Below are 27,606 nucleotides of genomic sequence, written 5' to 3'. Positions count from 1 at the left end.
TGCTCTCTTTTTTTTCTCTCTCTATGCTATTTTACATCGTCGGCAATTGCTTTTCATTTTTCGTACAACCTTGTTTTTTGTCCTCTCCTCGCTCGGGCCCGTATAAATATGCACTACCTTATTTTTACACAATTTTTCGCGAAAACTCCAACTGACGCGGGCTGCAGCTGACGGTCTGGCGCGAATCAACGTCCAGCCGGCAGTTCCTTCCAATATGTGTACGTCGACGTGATTGGCTCTGAAAAAAAAAAAAAAAAAGGAAACAAATATAACTCTTACGATCAAAGGTATATCGTGTATTGCGTAAAAAATTTTTTTTTTCGTGATAAAATAACGGGGCAAAATTTCTCAAAGCAAACTGCGTTAGCCGTTAAAATTGAAGGTAGCCGTAATTGTAATCGAGTTTTCCCCCATTGCGACGGAAAGGAGCTTGTTATCGCGTTTAACAGCAACTGTCCTTGCGAGCGTTTCCGCTATCAGGTAACGAAATTAATTTGAGCTCCGAGCGGTGAAACAGTGACCTCCTTGGCCACTCGAGTCTGAAAAGGAGGGACGGAAAATTTAAACGGAACGAAATACACCAGCAGCAAAAAGAACCTATTCGTTTGTCTCTCGTGTCAAACACAAGATCGCGCTCGCTGCGTTTCTTTCTTTTTTTTTTTTTTTTCATCGAACCTGATAACCTTCTTGCGCTTCGGTTCCCGCCAATCGCAGCTCCCCCGTACATGCATTTCCGAAAAAAAATATGTCAGATGCACGATAAACGATTTCGGCGAAAATCGCGCACCGAAGCGGGAATATATTTCAATCAAGTCCGAAAAAACAGAAGAAAAAGCGCGAGAGTCACGGGACGAATGGAACGAGGGGAGGGAGGGGCAAAGTTGCGCCGGAGACGCGATCTCGATGGATATTTAAATTCCGCGACTCGTGAAATTCGAGAGGAGGGAGAAAAGCTCGCACGCGCCGGCGAGAGGGAGTTTGTTGGATATTGATACTGTTTTATCAATTGCGCGTCGGGAGGATATCTCTCTTTCGCTCGAGCATTCTCGGATTTTTTTCCCTTTCTATCCCTCCCTACCCCCTCCCCGTCCACCCTCGCTCTACAGTCGAAAAATTTCGCGCATGGAGAGCCAGTCGACGTTTCATGCATAAAGATTCAGGGGCTGCCTCCCATGCGTGGGTATACGTACGTGTATCCACTCGCTGTGGAAATGGATTCCTGTTCGCGCACAACTCGATTACGTGTTTGTTAGGGGGTGAAAAGTTTCCGGGAAATCCAAAGTTTTCAAAGTATCGGAAAAAGCTAGTGGGGCTTCCGTGAATTTTCAAATATGAACAGCTTGAATTGATCCTCCCACACTTTCGATTTTGATATCACATTTCTCGTGATGATGCTTTCCAACGGATGCCTTACAACCAAGTTTTTTCCTTTTTTTTCCCCGTACACAACGAGTTTTTCCAAACGCGATATCAGAGGGTGATCAACGCGACCCATTGATTTTCACAATACGGTGTCTCACATCTCATTTCTTAGTAAAGAGAGGAAGAATATTTGTTTTTTTTTGCCTTTACAAACTCAGGATAATTTAGTGAGCCGGTGCCATGAGTACGGCAACGATGGGCTCTCTCTTTCCCCCCCGGTAAAATTCCAGGCATTTGGTCCAGCGCCGTCGATCACCCCGTAATCGGCTCTGTTCCTTCATCGCCCCTCCGTGCCAATTTCCCCGCCCATATAATACACTCCGAGCTCTACAACAAGCCGCGATTTCATGATGCTCGACTGCAATCCGCTTCCCACTGTGAGTTATTATTTCACCCCACTCTTAATACAGCCGGAGGGAAAATTTATATTTCACCCCAACCCCTCTTTGCCTTGTTAATCTTGGCCCGGGTAGTTTGTTATTTGTTCAAACACTTATTACGGGGATTCGTGCATCGGTTACCTCGTCCCTGCTTGTTTTCGTTGGGCGCGTTCGAGCGCTTGGCGTTTCGGGTGATTGCAAAACTGTTGTTTGCCCAAGCTTTGTACGGTTCGGAGCTCTCGCGATTGGCTCTTTATTAAAAACTTAATAACTACCGGATAACCATCTCTTTGTCCGCGCCGCTGTTTTAAAAGTCGAACGAAACTCGCTTGCGTTAGCGGACGGCCTCGATTGTAAAGGATTTTTACGCAACCAAATATTATACTTTGCCTCTTGATTTTACGAAATGGCTCGGACGTCGAGATATAACCAGCTCCATTTGCAAGTATCAAAATGTACGCGAGCCAGCGCAGTATTCGTACTTTTAGTATCATGTAACGGACATGTTTCACTTTTATTTTCATCGTCAGAATACCCATTGGCGGAAGTGGAGGAAGAGCCGTTTAACTTTTCCGCTCAACTCACCTAGGGATTAAAACTAAAGGTTTTACTTTTTCATGCATTACCATAAAGTAAAATTTAATTTTATGATAAAAAGGTCGAAAATAATCGAGTTTCGCGCGTAACGATCGTAAAGACCGCCAAAACCGACCAGCGCGCATTCGAGTCGAGCCGAGAGAGAGGAAGCAATAACGCATCGAGAGTCAGCCACAGCAGCCACGTGTCGCTCCCAAACTCCCCTCCTCTGGGTACCCACGAATGCGACCAACGTAATCACAAATCGATAATTCAATCCACGACGCGCGAAACGATCTATCAGCGTGAAATATCAAATTTCCCTTATCGCCCTCGCACGCTCGTACTCGTACTAGCGCCGTTGTAGAGGAGGGGGGGGGGGCACTTAGTCCTCCCCCACTTATTTGTGTGCGTGGGCCTGCTGCTGTTGGTGCGGCAATCGCATCGGTTACGATAACACAGCTGCGATTATCCGTCATACCGAGGAAGCCCGGCCAAAAGCACGCGATAAGTGATAATATTTGGGAACACGCGCGCTGTAGATTTTTCATCGACAATCTTGACCCGTTGATATGGCCAACTCGCGTAAACCATAGTTTGATGGTGTAGGAAATGGAACTGGTGATACTTGAAAAATCAAAGGGGTGGAAAGGGGTGGCTGAAAAATTTTCGCGTCAAGAAAGGAGAGAAACGAAAAAAGGGCAACGCCGAGTCGGTAGCCACAGAGTGGGACGGACGCCGGTGTCGAAGGTACGAGCGTGTACAGTCGGACGTGCGTGATGATGCATGGCGAGGAGATAATGAAAGCGCGCGGGCTGAGATTACAGAGGAAACGCGTCGTCCGGCCGCACATTCGAGTACCCATACCACTGATGTGGCCGGGGATACAGGATACGCGCGCCAAAAGACGCGACCGAGAGCAGGACGAGCGTGTTAAATCAGCCCCGCGATATCTCTCCCGCTCTCTCTTGTAGTCACGGTCGTGGTAGTGCACTGGTGAATTATACGCTCGATTTTTCGACCTACTGCACGACGCTCTGTGCACCGGGAGAAAGAGAACACTGACTACTCCTATGACTTGTGGCTGCCGTGTACACGGTATGCGTTGTTAAATCAAAGGCCAGTGGATGCACTGCATTGGCTGGGACTGGTTTCATTATTTTCTAGCGGGAAAGTGTATTTTATTGGTCGTGGAAAATTTTATTTTTCGAAGCTTGTTTGTGAATTTGCCACTATACAGTTGATTAAAGTATTTTTTTTTTTTTTTTTTTCCTTTAAATCTTAGTAGTAAGAATTTTGGATGTTTTTTCGCTTTGATGAAACTTTCTTGATTAAAAACCATACCGTTCTCGCACAAAGATTTACTAGTCTACAAAATTCAAGTTTAATGAGGTGGTAAGTTACTTGAGTAAGACTCGAAACTTGATTATGTATACGCGTTATGGATTTGATTACAAAAATAATGTAAAACTACTTGGATTACACTCTCAAGATTTAATGATGAAAAATTATTTTTCGGACTAAGTAATCATACTGTGAGTGGTCGCACTTTTTGTTCCAAAGAAATAAATGTACATAAGGTACATTCTTGTCCTACCATGAAATCCAGTAACAATAAAAAAAATCATAGTATTGCGAACAAGTAATGTGATTGAATCAAGACATATTTCTCTCACTTTGTGCAGGCATGGCAGTACAGTGTGTATAAATACATGCAATCGATTTCCGATAATTCTAACGTGCCCGTTAAAATAACCATTTTCGTCGCTTAATATTGATAACGCGGATTATGCATGTTATTTCGGTACGCCGCTTCCCCCGCCCTTTCTCCCATACCTCCTTCTCGTACTAAACTTGAGCTCTTCCCCAAATTGCTGCTTGCCTGTACGTCGCTTTAGCGCTCGCCTGGAATGTTTTGCTGCACATTTTCGCGTGGGAAATTGCTGGCGGCAGCCACTTTAGTGTTTACTTTGCCCAACAAATATTAATATTAGCTAACCTCACGCTTTCTCTCCTATTTAATATTCGTACTTTACAAAAACACAGCTCGTCTATTACACTTCAATAGTATAATCATACGTTTTTGGCATGTAGATGTGTCCACACAATGAGTACATAAGTATAGTGTTTAATTTTGGTAGTGTTAAATTTGCTTAGCATTAAATAAATTTCGCATTTTACTGAGACGCTAGTAAGCAGCTTCATTTATTAGAGGTTCAATGGTCGGACTTCCGCTTCAAAAAATAAAATGAGATGCCTATTTTCACACCTTATTTTATATGAACATCAAAAATATCACGTAGGCTGCCCATAAAAATGCATCTTAACACTTGTACTACGCAAAATTATGGTGTTATAATCAAACAGTAAAAAATCGTGGCCTGGCCAAACGTGACTTACAGTACGTATTATAGTACTGCACAGATAGAGCGGCTTCATTGTTCGGGATTCCAATACTTACATCAAGTGAAACTTTAATTGTAATAAAAAAAATTATTGAGACCGAATGTTTTACCATTCGTGGTTAAAGCAACTATTTTGTGATGTACAAGTATTGAATATCGATGGATGACCATATTTGATCTATACTACTGGTTTTCACGATACACGATAGGATAAGATTCTTTTCAAAGGAAGTAGCCAAAAAAATCAGTGCCTGACTCAATCAGACTTGCAATACATATTCTTGCAATGCACAGATAGATTGTTTTATCATTATTCAAGATTCTATGACTTTCAGAAGTAAGAATATGACCGTAACAAACAAACGTAATAGAAATCGCCGTCAGACCATATTTGGCCTAAGCTACTAATTTTTTCAAATACCAACAAGTATCGATTCTTGATTGTACTCGACTTATACTACTTATTCTTGTGATACTCTGTAGCTGACTTCATTTTTGTTTATGATTCTGAGAGTTTCAACAAGTGAAAGTGTGGCCGTAACATAGCGAAGTAATAGAAATAAAAGACTGGTTATATACTTGATTAAAACTGCTTACTTTGATGAAATGCAAGTAGGTTATATTTTATTAATATTTAAATTTCTAAGGCGTGTAACACAAGATCCATACCTTTAACTATGGGATAGCAAAAAATGAATGCCTGACCAAACTCAACCTATACTACTTATTCTAGTCATGCAACAGTGATCACACTTTATCGTTTTTCGAGATTCTGATACACACATCAGGTAAGACCGAAATGGTAACAAATAGATGTAATTAAAATACATATCTGACCATACTTGGGTCAAGCTACTGATCTTGTAACTAACAAGTAATAAGTATCCATGTCTAACCATACTCGACTTGTACTGTTATTAGTTTTCATATATAATACACAATCGAATTATCAGTATTTGAAATTTTAAAACTAGTTAAAAGAAATACCATGGTTTTGAAGAGAAGCAGCTACAAAATAGCCTGATCCAACCTGGCTCGTACTACTTATTCTTATAATGTATAGGTATATTGTACTTTATTATTATTTGGGATTATAAGACTCGTTAACTCATTATAACTGAGATTGTGGCCGAAACAAGTAGAATAGAAATCGTTGTCTGACCACATTTGGCCTAAACTACTAACTTTTTGAAATTCAAGTAGTGTAGATGTCTGGTCGTATTCAATTTATACTACTTATTCTTGTGATGCACAATAGCTGGCATAATTTTTATTTGGAATTCTAAGATTTACAACAGGTGAGACTGTGGCCGTAACAAAGAAGTAATAGAAATGGAAGTCTGACCATATTTGACTTGAACTACTAATTTTGACGAAACACATTTTATTAATACACAAAATTTAGACGTTTGTAACACGAATACTATAGCTTCAAAAATCAAACAGTAAAAAGTGTGTCTGACCATATTTATCTTACACTACTTTTTATTCTAATGAAACCGTACAAGTTAAAAAAGTTATAGGTAAATTGAATCTTTTTCACGAGATAGGTAATCGTGAGCACCAAACATGACATTATACACGTCAACTTAAACAAAAAAAGTTGCTCCTTTTTCTTTTAGGAAGAAGAAAAATTAAACAGGCCATTTTTTCTCGTTTACATCGTCGAAGTTTGGTACAGAAGCAACATTTTCAGTCCTGTTTATTTTATGGACACTGCTTTGGACGAGGGTTCATTCTACGAGTTGAGCCCGTAATTCTTAGCACAATGCTAATTATTGTTTAAAGCCAGAGTTCACAGCTTCCCTGGCCATTGCTGATCCTTAACAAAGATGCATTCCCGCGAGCAAGCCTTTAAAATTACGTATTTTTGATAACTCCGGCTCGCAGAGTAGAGCTAAAAGCTACAGCGAGCCATCTTTTACTTGGTTCACCCGGCTTTTCGGTGCTTTAACAGCGTTTCGGTGTAAAACATCATCAGGCGGAAGAATAATAAGTACGTTGAAGCGAGAACATTTATAAACGAGTAATTTTTGAGAGCTCATTAAATTCTTCTCGAAAACTCCTGGCAAAATCATTATTTTAGATTAAAATTCGCTGTGCGCTATATGTAATTTTAAGCTCGAATATTAAATTTAATCAGCAACTACGTAATACGGAGGTCCTATGAACAGATTGACATTGAAGTTTAATTAACTCCAGTGATTAAAAGAACGTCAAAATAATGCGATCTCTCATCAAGCGATTATTTTTTAACGATTTAATCGTAATACGCGACATTCATAGCCCGCAAGCACGAGGTGTTTTTTTTCCTCTGTCTGCCAGCTCTAGTGAAAAATTTGAGCAATTGCCCTAATCATTTTCAACTTTCTTTTGTTCCGGTGTCTTTCTTTTTCGCGCTTTTTTTCAGCTTTATCACGTCGCGTGGATTTCACGCAAACTTGGAAACTTTTCACAAGCTTCTTATATAACTCGTTGAGTTCTCGAGTGCTCCTCCGAAAACTCATCTGAAACTCCAACGAAGAGAAAAAAAGGAAAAAAAATATCACCGGGTAAAAATAAAATAAAAGAAGATTTAAGCGGACTTGGTATCATTTGCAATTATTCTTGGCTTTAATTGGCAGAGTTAAGCGATTCTGTAATACATCGAGTAATCGTAAATTTTATACAGTATTTTTATCTTGCAGTGGAAAATTTAACGAGCACACCTATTCATCAATTTATTATTGACGTTTGTAAAACTGTTTGTCAATTTGCTTCTTCAGCCCTATTAGCATTACGAATTCGCACATACTTCCGTTCACATAATTACGTTTAATTATTTTATCAAAAATCATCGATATCAATATTAATAATTTTTTATTTAAAATACCAAGTATTCTTTAAACCATAAAAAAATTACTTTAAAATTCCAGGTTCGTAATAAGTAAGATGTAAAATTGTTTTATGTACTTTGCGTAAGTAATAGTGTATTCTTCCTACACATTATTCATGTACATTGAATAAATTAATTTATCACGGTGTAAATAACAATATTTTCACGACAAAATTTACGACTTATGATGCCCGTCAATTAACGCAAATTATCTTGTTAATCACGTTAAATATTGCGTCGAGCATAAATTTAATCACAGCATGGATCTGAAACTAAAAATTATCGATCCTTACCTTAGAACTGTCATCTGGAAAAGACGTAGCTAACAGTCAAATGGATAAGCCAGAGATTAAAGACCGATCGGGAAACCCCGTTCCCGTCGTGCACTGCAGCTGGCAGCTCTCCTGCAATACACAATGATAAATGGGATTTTAAAGCCGTGCTCTCTCTTGCGTGTACTTATTCGTTATCTAATTAGGAGAGGAAAACAAGTGAAACGTATGTCTACGTCAACGAGATCGATGCGTGTAAATTTGTAATGAAATTTCATCAGTATTGACAGTCGTCCAAGTATTTTTGGTCCAATTGTAATTAGTGTGATACGTCAATTTCATAACCATCAAATCGATGGAAGGTATTATGGAACAGATGGTGGAAAAATCTAGGTTATTGGGTTCTTTATCAAAACCACGTTGCAGTGGTCTCTACGAGGAGGTCAGCGGGGCGCAAAACAAAATTTTCTTCTACCTCTGCTTGTATTTCTCCGTTTTATCATGGCGGAGCAAAAAATACGGGTGTGTAAAAATGCAGGGAGAAAAAGGAGGAAGAGCAAAGACTCTTCGGGTGAGTGATGGATCGAATGCGCTTGCGGAGAGGAGAAAATGGAAGAATGGGGATGACGCCGAAAATAAAAGCATCGGTGTACTACCGACGCGCTGAGCCATCGGTGCCCGTATGCCCCTTCCAGAGACCACTGGGCTATTTGAGTACTCCTTTTTTTGGATTGCTACATCGAAAAATGCTCGAAGGATCATTCGAGCGTGAATCAAAGTTGGTTTTACATTTTTTATGATGTACAAGTCGATCAAAACTTCACGGATAAGGAAATCAATGATGGAAGTCATTATCATTTATTTTCGAAATCCAGCAGCAGTATACCGCGAAACTCTGAATTAGAGATGGAGATGTCGAGCTGGAAACCATTACTATTCATTCAAACTTAATCCGTGACTGCCACGAGGTATAGGTGCTCGTTTTGTTCAAATCTCGCGCTACCACCACCAAAAAAAGATCACCTGATTTCGTTGAATGGAACAGTTGGATCGAAATACGAGAAGCAGCAGCAGAGGATCGTAGATCCCCCTCCCCACCAAACAACCACTACCCCCAAAAGCGTGTTTCCAGGGTGCTCTGCTTCATGAAACCAGATAACTCAAATTGACCGAGATATCTCTCGAGCTACTGCTCTATTTCTGGTAGTTGTTGAGGAAAGGGCAGGGGGGGGGGTCGAAACGATCGTCACAGCAAGCCACCCCTCCTTTTTCATGAACGGATTCTGGTTCCTTTTGTCAGATTGCCCCGTTTGCTCGTCCACTTTCCCCGCAGACATCGCCACCAATGGTCTGGCTAAGATCCAAAATCGATTTGGAATTTGTCAAATCTCTTTTTTCCTCGTGTGTCTTCTTCTCCTTCCTTCCCTTATCCCAACCTCCCCCTCTAGATTATCCTTCCTTCGCCTCGCTCTTTGACTCCTTCTGCCCCAAATGCCTCCCCTTGCTCTTTTTTCTTCTTTTTTCATTCCGGAAATTTCCGCTAGCGGACGTATGTATTTCACCGCTTTCTCACCTCTATCTTCCTGAAATCCGCCTCTTCTCGCAATTTTTTTTTTTTACTTTTGATCCACACTTTGCCGAGGTTTAGTCGGAAGTCAGTTTCCACCCCAAACTTCTGTCCGCAGATTTATACTTGGCTCGGTTTAACTTTCGGTGTATCCACGATTTTTTACATTCATACCACTGATGCATTTGTCACTGTTGTTTCCTTTCCTCTCGTAACCAATCACAGATATGAATTTATTCTAGTTCAGAATACGGTAATGACATATTGTAAAGTGACGAACGTGAAGGGTACAATAATGCTAGTGATTAGAATGACTCGGATAAGTATAACAACAGGTAGAATTGGAAAATGTCTAAAATCAACAATGCACTTTTAAAAGAAAATTAATTTTCTTACAATCTTGAACCTTACAAAGCTTGAGCTTATTGTCTCTCTTGTTAGATAATTGTTTTCGAGCAAGGGTACGGTATAATAATTATGATTTTTGATTATTTCAAAGCTGCAGTTCATAATTTAATTGAGAAAATTAATAATAATAATCATCATGATAATAATAAATTATACTAAAGCTTTAATAAAAAACAATTGCAGGTATCATATTCAAGTCACTCCGTCAACACGTTATCGTACATCTACGTGCGCATTGGACGGGCACATTCAGTTTATATACCTTTTTTACACGCGTTGCGCTTCAAAACGTGATAGCAATGAATAAAAAGTAGTGCCTATGCATGCATATGCTCGTCGTTCAGGAGAGAAGAGCCAGAGATGAATGTAGAGGAGAAAAAGATCAAAAAAGGGGGTTGAAAGGGAAAAGAGAGAGAGATCGAGTGGATGCTCGTGACTGGCCGCAAAACTCCTCTTTGGGGACAGAAAAATCTCGGAAGCAGCCAAGTACAGATGAAAAAAAAAAAAAAAAAAAAAAAAAAAAAAAAAAAAAAAGCGAGAGAAAGAGATCTCTTGCAGAGGCACTCGTCTTAATCCAGTGAGTATTCTCCTTTCGGCCCACTCGCTACTCCTTTCTTTGCGATCCATCCACCCCCTCGCCTTTTTTACACGCTCTCACCTACTCCCCTTCCTTCCCCAACCCCCATTTCACTGCGCACTTTTTCACGTTTAAAAAAAAAAGTAAATTTTCTCCCTCTGTGCAGTGCGATTCTCGGTCAGTCCCAAAGGACCCTCCCTCTTCTCTTCTTTGTTCAAGAGAAGCCGTCAAATGATTTTTCATTTATTGCATGAGCTTCTCTCCTCTCCTTCCTCCACTTCTACATACTTTACTTCTGGCTTCTCTTTTCACTTCCCACGTATGCCAGTTCTCCTTTACCTCCAGCAAATATCTCGACTGACGGCACTCGACCATTAAACATACTGTCGTTTACGGAGTAACCCTTTTCAACTCAAACTGTTGAGGAGATGCGTAAAAGAAAGTATGGCTTTTTAAACTTGACCGAGTAGGTAGTCATAGTAGCACACCTGTATCAACTGCAAGGGTAAACATGTGCACCTAACAGAGACCCTGCGTTGCCCTAAAAGGAAAGTTGAGGGTAATTGGCCGAAGAATTGATGGGCTCTCCAAGTAAAGTTACACAGGTTCCATCGCTACTCTCCTTCTCCCGTTGACTCTCGTGTTTGTAGATTACACGTACGTACGAGTGATGCGAGCTTGCAGTGATTGCGGGCTTGGTTAGTGCTTCCTCTCGCCCTTGATTTTCGAAGACGCTCCCTCTGGTAATTAAATTGCCAACGCGGCCCGAGTTGCCGAGCAGTATGTCCTTCTTGCACCGAAATCCGCGAAACCACCTATTTTCGGGTCTCCCCATGTTTACCCGTATACGTTGCATATAATTGGATGTTGCTGCTGCTGTTACTCCAGTGGTATAATTACATGAACTCGTTTATACTAACTTCTTAATGGATTAAATGGAATTATTTTTACTGATCTCAGTCTCAATGGAGTTTCCTGTTTTAACTGCGTACGTTGCCAATAGGGATTGTGCTAGCTGTACTTATCTGAGTGTCATCTAGATAGTAGTGATTTATCATACGTTCGAAATCATGGGGAGCAGCGATGAATAAGATATTATCTATACAAAAAAGGTCCTGCTGGTATTGCAAAGCCTCGTATCAGTTCTCTGGTGCTCTTTTTGAGGGCAGCAGAAACTTCCCTGCTTCACGAATATGTCATGTTTTATTGAGCACTGCGTCGTCCTCTTTCACAATAAAAGCACTGCCGAGACTTGTCGTGATCCTATTACAAAACAGATCTCGCATCCCTGCCTCACGTTAGTATACTTTAGTTTCCACGTTAAATAACTATACATCACAGAAAATTTCAACCGATTAATTTTTGAAAATTTCTTAAAAGACGTTAAAAATGTTCTAGTTAAAATGACCAAAAAAGAGTGTAGTGAACTGGTTTGTAAGTGTCACAAATAGCAAGAATTTGTCCACCTTCTTATAGTAAGGAAAAATACTTCTATACTGACATAGTAGAGCTGTTTCTCCTTGGCTGTAGTTAATAGTAAGGATATTTTTACATATACTGCAAGTTGTCATTACTACTGACAACATCATAGATTACGATATCGTTTATCGAACACATTATACGAGGAATGAAACTCATTAAGGGCATGCCATATTCAAATCTGAAAATCTAGTTTTTGGACGGCATTAGCATATCTAATATTTCGCGATGGGAGCATAAATGAAAGTAGGGCACGAGGGAGCGTTGGCAAACGAGTTTGGAAAAAGTTAGTTCCAGTACAACTCCAGGGGCACGACGGATTTGCATCTTATTTGTTTCCAATTTGCGAAATCAATCATCCCCTCCTTGAAGTATTGTCATCCCTAAACTTTCGATTAAGAATCCAGGATTTATGTCCAAAGGCAATGATCGTTTACCCTAAAAGGCTGCACAACACATGAATGGATGGTCATTGCTATCACGGGATGACAAAATGTAAGCGACTCGAGGGCCCTAAGTGCACACGCTCAGAAGGTCCACTTAGCTCCTTGAGCTCGAGAACATTAAAAAATCCCTATCGTGAAGCCCAAGGGGTGAGTGGGAGGGGAAGAAGAGATAATTCAAGGCACGATAATCTTGATGCACACAAGAACACACCTACCGGATGAACAAATGCGTCACGGACCATTAAAAAATTTAAGGTCCGCATCCCACAGCTGCTGCTGCTGCTTCTGTTCCTCCTAAGTTTTTTCTTGGCGTCCGCACAACATTGCAGCTGCGCATTATCATTATTATTATTTTTTTTCTTTTTTTCTTTTTTTACTCTCGCAGCTCGTTTCTCCTACGCAGGACAGGACGCAGTGCAGTTTTTTGTCCATGCACGTGCACGTGAACCAAAAGAAAGAGGGAGAAGGAAAAAAGGGGCTTGAGGCATATACATAGATGGTGTCTAGGTGTCTAGGACTTAAATTCACATTTGAAGACTTTTGTCCCACATCCCTCCGTACAAATGAGAGAGTAAGATATATTTGAATTTCATGGATCACACGAAAACACACACGCGAACAATTACATCGACTGAAGAAAGAATAATGAAAGCTTCTGCCAAATGATCAAAAAAACTGGTGCTGTAACGGAGGGCGATAACGTTTTTGTCGGCACTTTTCGTAGTATAGCTCACTTTTATCCAGAAAGAGAGAGAGAGAGAAGGAATTGTAACGAGTATCCTTTTTCGTTCTCATTTTTATGCCATCGTAGTCGCAACAACGATTTTTTCCTTTTTCTTTACTCTCCCACTGTGAGTCCAATTTTTTTTTTTTTTTTTTTTTTTTTTTTACGTAGCGGTGCGTGTAAGCAGTCTGCTCGCGGAGGATCATATTATGTCGCTTTGATACGTCCGTCTGTAAGTCTCTTTATACCATGTGTATTGTAAACATAAACAAGTTTTTTCTACGAAAAATTTCGCAGCGATAAGCAGGTAATTTTTTTTTTTTTTTCAGCATAAACTAAACATACACTAATGGTAATAAACCTACTTACATTTTTTTTCAAATAATAAAAATAAGTCATAAAATTCAACCAAACCTTTTTATGATTTATGAGAAGAAAAAAAGACACTCACCGTTCAGCACGTGAACTGCCACCGTGGCTCTAGCCTTTTCAGGTACGACGCAGCTGTAGTTTCCAGCGTGGCGTGGCGTTGCCCTCTCTATCACGAGCGTAATGACGATAACTTGCACCTCCCGACCGTCCAGAGTGTCGACGGTTCGGTTTTCGCTGGAATTAAAATACGGCTTTTATTTTCAATGCTTACCCGTGATTGGAATTCTGTTTTTTTAATGGGAGGAAAGTTCATGGTCCATCTCGTAGATGGGAATAACAAAAAGGGGGAAAAAGAGGGAAAAAAAGCAAGAGAGTATACGTATGAAAATTCAATTAAATCTTCAAGAGTCGCAAGATTATATGGCTATACGGTATGATTTATTTCTGTCTTCGAGAAGAGTGTATTGAAGATATAGTCATATTTAATATACCACGACTTGTAGTGAAACCCATCGAAGGCATAATAATATTAATACGCCAATGACGCTTTGATACTAACTTAACGTCTTCGCTGAGGATTTCTTCTCCTCTGGTCCAAATGACTGTCTCATTGTATTGCTCCGGAATGTCCCGAGCTTCGCACCGCAGGCGCAAAGCACTGCCGGCTTTCAAGTGCCGCTCGCCGGACTTTATTCTACCAGAGTCATCCATTATTACGAGTATTGGAGCTGAAAGATGAAAAACAATTGAATAAAGGCGTATAATCGGATTAAGCTCGATTGATTTTTTTTTTTTTTTTTTTTTTTTTTTTTTTACATAAGAATGTACGATTTTTATCGTGAGAATGCAAATAATTATTGATGGTGACAAGATTTTCTCAGCTGTTTTTGTGTATTGGATTAAGTTTAATGAATAACGGAGGTAATTTTGTTTAAAAGTTTTGTAACTATGCTGACTTGATTATTTCGATCAGAGGAGACAGTAAGTTTATAACTTTGTTGATAAAACTTCACTAATGTACTTGAGACATTAATCTTACGATAACAAATGTAGGGAAGTACTAATTTTGAAAGACTAAATTTGCTTAATAAAAGTATAAATGAATTAATATCGAAATTTTATTTGAATGAAATGTTTGTTTGCATAAAAACTCGAGTAAAAAAAGTTAATTTGTTATTTATGGAGAGAGGAAACTGACACTGTCCTGTGCTGTAATAAATTAAGCACTACGAATTTGCTTGGAAAAAGAAAACGAAGCGTCATTATTAATGCCAAATTAATTACTTCAAACCGTCACGAACAAAGGCACTTCTTACGCTTTCTCTTTCTCGCGAGTATCACTGAAAACAGACACTCTCCTCTGATCTATTGTTTGTCGCTTCCCGCCTTTTAAAATTTTTTTTTCCTCTTCACTTGAAAGGGAATTGTTTTGCTCAAGCTCTATTAGTTAGACACTTATTTGCATCCTCTTTTTTTTGTAATTAAATAAAGATAACGGGGGAAGACTAAAATACAAAAAAAAAGCAAGTGCCTGAAAAAAGGCAGCGTACAAAAGATCACGGCTGTGCTGCGGATAAGAGTTTTTCAGAGGAGTAAGAGGATAAGAAACAAAAACACACACGTTATCTCTTTTAGCTGGATTTTTACCACAAAGTCGGGAAAATTTTCTTTTAAGCGATTTGTCGTGAACTAAAATATGCTTCTAGTTATATATTGCGGTAGGCATTACTGCTCTTTGTGGATACATAAATATGCATTATAACGTAATAAGAAAAGATGTTTGTCCGTATGATTAAATAAATAATTATCTTTCATTCATAGTAAATTACTTGTAAATTCTTTGAAGATACCATTCAATTTTTAATACTACAATTTTGTTTGAATTCAGAAAAACGAGAAAGTATTATTTATTCATGTATTATAATTAATTCATCATATTCAAAATAAAACATTGCCAGATCTCTCGAATGCTTGAATCAACAAAAGTAAACCTATGATTCTTACAATCAGTACGTTCCAATGTGGATTTTATGTATGTGTTGAGCCAAAGTAAATCGAATAAAACGTATTTTTCCAGGCGTCTGACCAAACTCGGACTGTTTCTACTTATCATGGGCACGTAGCTCCAGCGCGTTATTGAAACCTCAGATAAACATGGCCTTTTTTTTAATGCAATATCTACCTGGAGGTAAATACTTTTTTTAGAAACAACAATTCGTTCATTTTCATCATTGTTTTTTATTGGCCACAGTAACATTTTCTTCCAAGCCACATTAAGCTGGTAGAGGACCTATTCACCTTTACCAGGTAAACGTGAAAAACAAATTTTTCATACGCAATCAACGGCAGATATGCGCTTCAATAAATGGTTGTTAATTAAAGTCCAGCCGTGTGATGGTGGAAAAGATCATAAGATTCTTCACAAATAGAGTTTGTTGGGAGAGACGAGAAAAGACACATCTACATTCGACCCGGTAACCGGAAGCGGAATCCTTTGTCAGCGGGTTAATGGCAGTATTTAGCATTACCTCATTTCATCCCGTGTTCGTAGGTATAGTATATCTCTTGCTTGTTGTTTTTAATTAAAACGTTGAATATTCCACGGGAGTCTCCGCGCTAAAAGAATTGCCGAGGTAAATAAAGAGAGAAAAGCGGGTGGAAGTGTACACCTAAAGAGCGCAAATGCAGAAGGAGTGGAGAAGCAGCAAGTCGAGCCAGTCACGAGTGAAGTACATACATTTTTAAATGCGACTCCATTTGAGGCGGCTGCAGGAAGGGAAAACCGGAGGACAAGTACTACGAGAGATGTGTATATACACCTTTTTTGCTCCTGTTTACTCGAATGGTAATGAACGCACTGTCTCCCTTTTCAGCGCTGCGATGCAAATAAAGTCAAGACGAGGATCGCGCCGTCAATTAAAAATCAACCGGCTCCATTTCCCTGCTATTTTTCTTTCCTGATTCGGATTGAGCAAGCTTTCCCCTCCCCATCTGTTTAAAAAGCGACGAACAAATATGACGTGCACGAGGGTAATGGTAAAAAACGGGGCGCGAGTGTCCGTCGAAAAAACAAAGACGCGTCGCTTCGAGCTGGATATTCCGTTCCGCTTGGAGGAAACACTGTAATTTGAGCATCAGAATAAATTCAATTAATAACACACGGCCACGTTCTCTCTTTTTCCGACTTTCTCTTTTTTCCCTGGCTTTTGTGTTTAATGCACGAGGCAACAGCCGCTATTTTTTTTTGGGATCTCCCTCCCTCTTTCTCTCTTTGCGAGTCGGAAGAGTTTTATTTGAGGATTGCTGAACGTATAATTGCATTAATTACAGTGGCGGACATCAGTTGCTTCACCAACTGCTTTCAATTTTGTCGGATTCCCTCTGGTTTCGATTGAAACATCGATATTGGATCCCCAATTCGTTTGATTTAACTGCAGAGAAAAATCTCTCGTTTCGTGGCGATTCTCTGGCAATAAAAGTTAAAAAATTCTCATCATTTTTTTTCAAGCCCCATGTAAGTATAAGAAAAATTATAAAATCCTTGGTTACCCAATTCACGATAAGCTTATACCAGAGAAGCTCGTAATTTTTTTTGTCAAGGTACATAAAAATAATTAAAAAAAAAAAAAAAAAAATAAATAAAAATAATAATAATAAAAATACAAAAAAAAGTAGAAAAAACCCACGCTCGCACACCCAACGATATAGATATACACACAGGGCACATAACTACGACGACAGCGATGGAGAGAACCTCGAGTGGGATATCGGTCCTTGACTACGTGAGTGGAAGCACAATGTGGTGATTGTCACTGTGCAACAGCAGCCAGTGGAGAGGACGTGTGCATCTCTACACAGTCCCACCAACACTCGTCCTCGCAGTGTACGAGGGGCGAGGGAAAAGCGGAAGCTCGCGTTACAAACGATCCGTCGTTCTGGGTGGCCAGTCCGTGACCAGCGGCCGGGGATCACGTAGTGCTGCGGTTATTTTGAAGATAACGCACAAGCGCTTCACTTATATGCTCCACGAGCTTATACACATATGTATAGAGTTATACTGTTGTGGCGCATCTGCACGTGGAACTCATGAGGGCAACGTATTGGTTGCCATGTGGTGTTACGTATACGTGTACATAATATGTGCACACCTAAAGGAGTACTGGTTGACCCACTTTTGCGAATTACCCACGGCTCGCATTGTTATTTTCAGCTTCAAAAATTTTACGTTTTTATGCTTACTCGAGCTATTTTTTTGGCGGTCATTTGTATCAAAGTGAACGTTTCATGGGTTCACCTATCACATTTGCATCTTACAAATCCCTTCTATCTACGAACACCTTAGCTTCTACAAACACTCTGTACGTACTAGCCTTGTTTAGAGGCTGGGGGTGTTTGATTCGAGTCCTTCTTACATTTTTACCCACTCGAGGTTAATGACGCCATTGGAGAATATTATCGAATAATATCATGACTCAGCTATCACGAAATTAAATAAACGTTGGACTATATTGCGTATCTTTTTAATTTACTTTGTGCGAGGCTATATTTCAAAATATCTTGTACCTCAAAGCCACCCTATTTCCGACTCCTTATTTTCCTTTTTTCCTCCCTTTTTTTTCTTTCTTTCTCCGTCTTTTTAATATCTAAAAGGTCGTGCTACAGCTGAAAGAAAATGCAAATATGACCAGAGCCCCCAGGTAAGTATATTAAGCTCCTATTTTTCTCTCAAAGCTTCTTTCTGGCAGAATTACGATTTAGTATGCTAAGTCAAGCGATATTTGCATCTACGGTGTGTTCTCAACACATCAAAGGTCGAGAGTTGGGTCGTTTTATTATTTCAGCTGCTGGCAATAAATTAAACATCGGACATGGTCCGACTGGTTTATTGAAATTCCTACCTCTCTGTTTGCCCGTGTATTTCTAGCTTTCTTTTATCATCGTAAAATCATGAAAGAAGAGAAGGTCGCATAAAATTTTCAATACAAACGAAAAATGTTTAAGCGGCCAATTTGCATGGATAACCATTGCGAATAGTTTTTCAAGGTAAATTATGCCAAGTACACACGAGTGTAGTTCAACCAAAAAATTTTGGTACGGGTGTAAATAATTCCCAAACAGGCTTACTCTTTATTTTCTTCTATTTTATTACCTTTCAAGAAAATACGAGCGTAAATATCAAACGATTTTTTTTTTCTTAACCACTTGTTTCTTTCAAAAGAAACTTTAAACCCAACGCAGGCAGAGCTCGAGCTGAATCTGTGTATTTAATTTTGTCCCCCTATAACGGAACAAAGGAAGTGTAATTGGTCGAGCTTAGAAATTAATTTCGTAGTCATTTAACGCGAGATCCGTAATTTGGGGATGAAAATGGGAAAGCGACGAGAGACAAGGAACAAAGCCCAGTGCCGGAAATCAAAGGGGCACGTCAGAATTTGTTCCGATTCACTATCGGATTTCAAGCTCGAGAGAAGAATTGCGGTCGCGCTTTACAATGTCTGCCTATGGGCTTTGGAGGGCAGAGAGAGAGAGAGAGAGAGAGAGAGCCTTGCCCCGGAGAGGAGAAAAGTGGGGTGTCGCAGGAGAAGTTTCACAGGCACGCGAGTCGGAGCAACGCAGTGGGCCTTGGTATGGGACTGATTGTACCGAAAGAGGAAGAATGAGGATGAAAAGGGGGAGGCGATGGTGCAAGCTGCTCGAGAAGCTGCTCACCCTTTGTTCCCCTGCACTGAAAGAGAGAGACAGAGAGATTCCACTACGTCTCGTAGTTCGTCGTATATGTGTGGTGTGCGGGATCGGATCAGATTGCCGCACGTCGTGGTCTTGGCTATGTACGTATGATCGCTTTTGTGCCTGTGTGTGCATGTGTGAGTGAAGGCGGCGACAATGTGACTGAGGGAGTTTGATAAAAGTTGGGTGTGGCGCTCAAGTGAGAATCTACCCACATCAGGTGTATTTGTAGAGAAGTAAAGGACTTTTGCCTCGATTCGGAGAAATTTTCCACCAAGTGCTTTTTATGGTGAATTTTGTAACAATCATTGATTATTAAATATTCTAATTTTATTTAAATAACTGCATAACGTATGGATTTTAAGTTTAGTAAACACCAATTTTACGATGATAGTTGTTTTTTAGTCAGTTTTCCAGTTGCATGTATTTGATGTATGCAGTTGACGGGATTCGATATTTACATTCAAGTTATTATATACATCAGTGAAATATTGTAAATGATTTTGCTTTCTTTTGTAATGTAAAATATATTGTGAATAAAATAGTAAAAACTCAAACAAGTCCAACAAAAGTGATTGTTTAGTAAACTTACTTTATTGACTTGTGTACATCAAAACTTCGATTATGTGTAAGTCAAGAAAAGACAAAACTTTTTTGTGTATCACATAATTTATGGCTCTCACGTGTTCCTTTTCATCATACAGATTTATAAAAGCAATAAAAGTCCGCGTGACAGATTATAACTTTTCGTATTTGTTTTAAAAGCTGCCCGTAGTATTTTACTTTTATCGGATCAAAACTTTTTCGCATCTCTCTTTCTATATTTATTGCAAAGACAAGAATAATAATTGTAGCAAAAGAAAGGTAAAAGGAAAAAAAAACTAATTCGTTGTGATTTTAATAAAAATACTCTTATCTAATATGCAAATGTTGAACTTGAGAATTCAAAAACTAAGACCCCGGGATTAAAACACGTAGAATCTACTTGGCAGATTTTTTTTCCCCTCATTTTATTGCTCAGGCTCGGGGTGGTATAACAGTCGCTCGTCGACCCCGTAATCTTGCATCCTCACGTTTTACGATGTAATAAGAAAAAGCGTTTATCAACGTACCCGTTACGAGGAGGTGAATTTTCTTCACCAAGGGAGGATAAGTCGCGACTTGGCACTCGTACAATCCAGAATCACGTGGAGTCGCATACTGGATTTTCAGTCTCCAATTCGTTGGATACCTTTGAAAAAAGAAAAAGAAAAAAGCTTACATATACGTGCGAGCTCGACTATCTACAGTTTCCATAGATATTTTCACTTCTATTCCACACGTACACATTTTGCAGCGAAATAATCATCGCGTGGCACTGTAACAAAAAAAAAGGAACGTGCTAAATCAATTTACTCACTTGAAGGATAAACTTATTCTCTGATCGACGCTGTATGCGTTGCGGCCGAACGTGAGTAGACGAATAACATCGACGGTGTGGTGTGACCACGTCACCTGCGGACAGAAAAGAGGAAATCGAGTTTTAGATAACCCCGACATCCCAGGGCGAATAGGATAATACAGCGTAAGGGGACTTTCGTTTTGGTATCTCATGAATAAATTTTAAAAAATTGTCTTGTCGACGCGACATGCTGCCGATTTTGAAATATACGGGCGCTACGTTTCCACAAATCTGGTTAAATTATGAAGCATCGGGAATATTTAAAGCGAAATGAATTTTACACTTTCTGGCGCTTTTCGTATTTTACGGTCAAACTAGTGAGGACGATGAGCTCGACATGTAATGGTGGTATAAAAATTCTAGAAGCGCTCGGATGTAAATTTTAGTGATTTACGCAAAGTTAAATGCGATATTTTGCTTGTAATGTATGTACATTGAAGATGTAAGGGTCTATTTTTTTATTTATTTATTTTTTTTCATTTTATAATATAATGAACCAAGAAATTTTTTAGTCTAGCAAAAATTAATGATGTTTTTTTACTTTTACTATAAAAAAATGATTCAATAGCATTACTTACACCTAAAGCGTTTTAAATATCCATATTTTTTGCATCTTGACAGTGCAACTTTGTAACTTTATTTCCATAAAGGTATAGGGTATATCTTACTAAGACCTTAACAACTAATGTATGATAATATTGCAATCAGTTAATAATACACAATATTTTAAATATTTTTTGCTATGGTAAGAGTTTTGAAATTTAAATACTATTATTAAAAAAAACGTTTTAAAAGGATTTTTGTAGGAAAGTGTAAAGAGAACGAAGATTAAAGCAAACAGAAAAAGTATTTTTCATTTACTTCTTTCATTCTGGTAACTCTTTACAAATATGTACTGTTTAAACAATAGCTTGATATTAACTGAGTTGTGAACTTTAGACAAGATCTAAAAAGAGAGAGAAATATTTAAGAATTTGTATAAACATATTGTTTCATTATTGTTTTATTCATACGATACCTTCAAAAGTAAATTCAATGGTATACAATAGAAATAAGTATTACTTAAAAATAAATCTAACTACAAATATTGCGATAAGTTTAATATTTTAAAAATCAGAAGGAAAATATAAACATATTAATTTTGTAAAAAAATCATAGAACTCTAATCTCATTTCACAATGCAAATAGTTATGACTTGTGTCAAAGGAACATTTTATCGGAAAATCATCGAGCAATCTAACAATCCTCTACTTAACGATAAACATACATCTACGACTAACAAGTGATAAATTTTGATTAAGTTAAGCCGTAGTAGTTTCGGTGCGTGCCCTTTTTATGTCCAAAGCCACGTCCCCTTTTCCTGCCAAGCTAATATTGAAAGCCGATAATTCACAATCGACGCCCGGCATTTGCCGCATCATTATGTCCCATAAATTCCAATGTAAGCCGGATCGCCATCTATTAGCCGATAAAATCGCTGGAATCCCGGAAAGTATTCGCCAATGACTCGTCCTTTCGAAAAACAGCTGCCAGCATCGCTTATTGCGTTTCCCCGGTAGGAGGACAAAGTCGCAAAACTTGGCTCGACGGCCATCGGAATTCCTCCTCATATATACCTTCCTCCGGAGCAGAGCGAGGCTCAAAAGAAATTATTTCAGTTTACGTTTGTTTTCCGTCCCTGAGGTGCAGGAAGCCGGCACGTACCGAGACGGTACTGATGAAACGCGAGAGGAGGACACAGCACCAGCCACGACTCTCCGAGGAATTTACGAAGAAAATCGAGTCGGCTTGTATCGATTTGCGGTCCCGCTTTGGGAATTTCCTCATGAAGCTGGCAAAGCTTTTGCTGGAGTGTAGGATTATATACATGTTGGGGTGCAGTACCAACTATATCATTGATACAGGTAACAGTGGGTGGTGGTGTCGGTGCACTCATCAACTGCAGCAGCTATGAAGATTCTGGATGAGAAATAGGTACATGCGGATTATCTGATACATGAATCACGTCTCGTGATCATCGTTTTCATTGAAGGTGCTTTAACTGTAAGTACTTGTGCGATAAAGTATAGCGACGCCAATGCTGCTAACTAGCTACCACAGCTTTTAACGAGTTGAGCGTGGCATCGTTAACAAACCAATAATATATATCGACAGAAATGGCTGTCAGTTGCCATGTACAAAAAAAAGTTTGAAAGTGTGTGAGGCCTCTAAACTTAGGAATGATGACTTACAATTAAAATTTGAAGAGCAGTACTACAAAAACTAACTTAAAAAATATGTTAGGATACTCATTCAGAGCGCGTGTAGCTGAAACAAATGAGGTAACCATTAATAACCGTTTAAAAAATGACGAATTAAATTTAAGTCAATTAATCAGCTGTAAAACCTATGACTGGATGTTTCAAGTTTTAAAAATTATTCATCACTAAGTCTCAACTTGTAGAACGTAGTGTATTTTAAAATACAATCAAAGAAAATTCGAGTTTATTTTTGAAGATCATCTTTCAATGATCAAGCCATGTAGATAATAATGATGACAGGACTCACCGTTTTGTTGCCAAGCATGCCGATTTCGCAGTCCAAAACGACGGTGTTGCCGATCCGGGCCGTCACATTCAGCTCCTCCTGGCCGTCCTCGAAGTACGGCGTATATTTTCCCAGCGCCGAGGGAACATTCGGCTTGACGATTTTACCCCCAAAATAACCTGCCATCTGCGGAGACATCATGATGTATACAATGAATAAAATAAACCTCCACTACATGAAATCAAATCGAAAAGTTAAATGTTACAAAAAAATAAAATTTATTGTACTTTACGTTTTCTTTACAATTACAGACAGATCTCAGAAAATTGAAAAAAAAAAAAAAAAAGAGTTAATCTCACCTTCGTAATGACCTTTTGGGCGGGCTTGATTTCATGAAAATTTCCACTAAGAAGTTCATTCCTCGTCCTCGAGCTCTTCCCTCCTGGCTCCGAATTCATCGGCGCTATGCTAGCTGGCTTAGCCGTTGCCAACCTCGTGGTTGCTACCGACGTCGTCCTGAGCATCGGCTTTGAAAATTCAATGGGCTTCGTCGTAGTCGTGTCAATAGCCTTGACTGTCGTCGACGCTGCCTCTTCAAAAATACTGTTTCGCTTATTAGTCGTCGTCGTCATTGCTGTCGGCGACAGCGTAGTCGTCGTTGTCGTTGGTGTTTCCGATGTGTAATGATCCGTAACGTTGTCGACGAGGCCTATTAGCTGCTCCTGATGCGGTTGGTTCTGGAGACCGATATTCTCCTGGATAATATTATCGGATCGAGAGGCCGCGGCGGGCTTATCGGTGCTGGCTGTGACAGTCTCTCTATCTGTAAGGTTTACCAACAAAGTCATGAGTAGACAAATAATAAAATTAACAAATATTAACAAAAGTATGATACATTCTTGTGTAAGTGGAGTAAGAAAAAGGATGAACTTTACAAGAATTGCAGGGCTAATATAACTGATGTTGGTAAAAGTAATAACAAGTACGATGAATCATTGTTGAAATTTTAAAAATTTCAATAGTTGAAAGAAACACTTTTCTACAAGTGATATGGTATCAGCTAAATGTTATTTTCAACAATTGGTTGCCAATAATTCCTTTGCAAGTGATTTATCGTCAAAAAATCATTTTTTTGGTTTTTCAGGATAAAAAAAGGATAATTTATAAAATAATTTGAAATCATAATAAAATAGACAGGAAGTATAAGTTTTGTTACTTTAACAACATACAAGGCTGGTTGTAATGAATTCTATTTTCATATTTTTCAGGGTGCACTTTTTACAAAATTAAAATAGTAGTTCTACTGAACCATCCAAAAATGCAAAAAATTAAATTTTGCAAACAAAAACTTCTCTCGAACACTCGAAGCACCTTTTAATCAATTTTTTTTATTTAAAAAGTCTGATTACGTCTGATGCCACAAATTAATAAACAAAGAAATTTAATACATAAATAAATATTAAATATAAAATTTCGTATCACATTTTACAACAATAAAAAATACCGAAACTAACAAAACTAACCAACGACATAATGGCTGTTAATTCCAGCAGTAGGCAAGCCTTCGATACTACTACTTGTCGTTGTAGATACGTCGATGGTTTTAGGCGTTTCATCGGTTCCGTTTCGCCAACTCATCCTCTGATCGGCAACCACTTCGACAGAGCTCGATATCGCCATCCAGCTACTGCTGCTCCTTGCTGTTGTAGTGGTAACAATTGTGCTGCCACTGTTAATCGAAGTGACAGTCTCGGTTACGTTACCTCTCGTACCTTCAAAGAAACAAGAGACAAAGATTTGGGCAGTCGTACCAATGTGAAATAGGACGAGAATGTAAAGATGCGGTGCATAAATTTATTTGAGTAAGTGGTTAGGATTATTGTGGTATTGTCATGAGAGGCGGATGGAGTTGAGAATTTGGTAATGAATTGGTGAAAACTTTGAAATATTACGGTTAAATAGACGACAGATTGCGGTAAGTATCGCCGACGGGAGTTCATAAAGCAGTGGGATGAAGATAAATGAGAAAACAGACATAAAAAAAAAGAAGAGGGGAAATAAATGGAAAGATAAAATATATAATTTATCATGGAACTGGGGTTCGCTGAAAATTTCCAATAGGAACGTGTGAAAAGTGGTGAAGCGATGAAGTAAAAAGAAAGTAAACAGGTACGGTTTGAGTTGAAAATATTTTTTAAATTTGTTTTTTCACGTATGATTGAATGCATGTCTGCTTATTCAGTTTTAAATTCAATCTTTTCCAAGTGTATAGAAGATGGAATATGTTTCCAGGAAAAAACCACAATATTTCCTTTAAAATTTTTCCGATTGAATCGACTCCTGTAACGTTTGGTTATGAAATACATCGAAATGAAAAGACATTAAAAAAATGTAACTTGCTCTTCCAGAGGAAGTTAAAAACACGTTCAAAATTGAGTAAGCAAACATACCTATAAGCAATTTACAATTTCGTTAAAATGAGCCAACAGAGCTATTTATTTATTGTATAAGTGATTCCTAAACACGAAAAATGCTCTTTCCAACTTCTTTCATCTTATCCTGTTCTCAGCCCCTTACTCCTATTATTTTAGTGTCGCTTCCCTCCTTCACAGCAGGTCAAGCATTTAAGCGTCTTAAGGTAGCCCTCGGCGTGCAGCCCCTCCCTCCGCCAAATGTGCTCCTACAAATCTTGGAGTAAAGGAGAAACCCTTTCGCGCTTAAATGGCCGTGGAGTTTTTACTTCTTTTCGCAGGAGCTGCACGACTCTCTGCTGCTGTTACATTTGGTGCACCATAGCGTACGTGTATACAGTGCAGTGGTAGAAGATCTTGCTCGATCGGGTACAGGAGATTAAGGCACGCGAATGACCTGCCGGCTATCAAAGGCTTTGGCGAAAGCTCCGGGCACCACCACCGCCGCTTCGATTTTTTTCGTCCTTCCGCCTGTACGTGGACATATTTTACGGCCATCGCTCCCACTATTTCTCTCGCGCCCCGTTCCATCTGCATTAAAAGTCAAACGTTAAGAAGATCAATTTTTATCGACGACGGTTTTTTTGCTCGCCTTTTATTGCGGAAAAGGACATAATCCGATTGTGAGTCACGAGGATTGCTTTCCGTGATACGATATCATGCGATCCCTTTCTCTCATTCTCCGGAAAGGTCTAAAAACTTTGCTTATACAACTCAATGATTTTCACATTATATTATTTTTACATGCTTTTCAAAGGCTCTTTGCAAATTTTGAATCACCTAAAAATTGTTCCACGATAGGGTAAATGTATTTTTTACTCAAAATGAAGTTCTCACCGAAATAAGGTCAACCATTGTATTATCAGATCGATTACACCAGTTTAAGTATACAATTTTTGAGTTTATTACCATATGATTGACAAAGCTTCATTTTTTTCTCAGCTCCTTCTCACGATCTACTTCACAGTGATCTCACGTGTATATATTTACGTACAATGTAATATTGCTGCGCACACACAAGTGCAGTGTACATTCCACAGCTAGTGCAGCTTCTCTCCATCGCTACACTGTGAAAGTAATTTTGCTGGAGAAAAGTGTCACTCTTTACGACGGTAACTTTAGCGTCTTCTTATCGATCTGACACTTCCTTTTATTGTCCTACCCTCTTTTTCCTCTTTTATCTCAGTGCGCACCCTCTACGTCGATCAGATACGTTATACACATGCGAAGATCACCACGTTAAGGGAAAAATGTACTTGTTGACTCTATACATAGACGAGCGTATCTGTGAAATTCCCCTTTTTCCATTTTCGAGGAAAAACAATCATTTTTACTTTAGTCTAGAAAACATCTGTACGATGGAAAAACTTTGTTAGTTGACCGCACACTGTGGTATCGTTTCTGTTGATGTTGTTTCAAGTCCAAACAAGCCCCATCTGTAGGTATAGTATACCATGAATACGTATATGCATGAATTTCAAACAAGTTGTTCTTGTTATGCAAACTATGAAATTTTTCGTTAAGCTTGAGAACGCTTAACCACCAATCACCCCAAAAATTCTTAAAAAAAAAAAAAAAGTTTATTACTATTTAAAAACAAAATTTCTTTTTTTTCACACGTGTACTTAATAAATTTTGTCCAAGTTTGGTACTTGGAGTAAGTATGCCAAGTTTCGAATTTCACTTATATATAAAGGCATCCACAGTAATTCTATAAGCAGGTCTCGGATAACCCTGTCTTAGGTAACTTTTGGTGAACTCCGTGGTCCGCCACATGCATACGTGTGTGTGTATCACGCGATCGGGTATTACGTCCACGTACCTGCCATCGTCGTCGATAATATCAACGCGGCCAGCAGCAGTGCAGCTGGGCTCGGACTCGCCGAACTCATTGCCATGTGCGTTATGGGCACTCGACTTTGGTCCCACACTCCTTCA

At 39.0% G+C, this 27,606-nt stretch overlaps 1 protein-coding gene across 1 annotated transcript; it reads right to left on the bottom strand.

Annotated features, from left to right (window-relative positions):
- On the bottom strand, positions 1 to 27,606 carry LOC106642842 (uncharacterized). Its single transcript, XM_014357735.2, has 10 exons — positions 27,491 to 27,606; positions 24,721 to 24,969; positions 23,557 to 24,020; positions 23,219 to 23,383; positions 20,630 to 20,724; positions 20,343 to 20,461; positions 14,063 to 14,231; positions 13,583 to 13,737; positions 7,952 to 8,062; positions 1 to 238 (listed from the first exon to the last, which is right to left on the bottom strand). The coding sequence occupies exons 1-9, from the start codon at positions 27,564 to 27,566 to the stop codon at positions 7,962 to 7,964; spliced, it is 1,593 nt and encodes a 530-aa protein (XP_014213221.2). The 5' UTR covers positions 27,567 to 27,606; the 3' UTR covers positions 1 to 238; positions 7,952 to 7,961.

The sequence above is a fragment of the Copidosoma floridanum genome, unplaced genomic scaffold, assembly GCF_036245765.1.
Source record: "Copidosoma floridanum isolate Cflo_tuat_1 unplaced genomic scaffold, Cflo_Japanese_pri ptg000007l, whole genome shotgun sequence".
Taxonomy (NCBI): domain Eukaryota; kingdom Metazoa; phylum Arthropoda; class Insecta; order Hymenoptera; family Encyrtidae; genus Copidosoma; species Copidosoma floridanum.
Note: the sequence above shows the minus strand (reverse complement) of the source record. Positions and strands in the feature narration are given on the sequence as shown.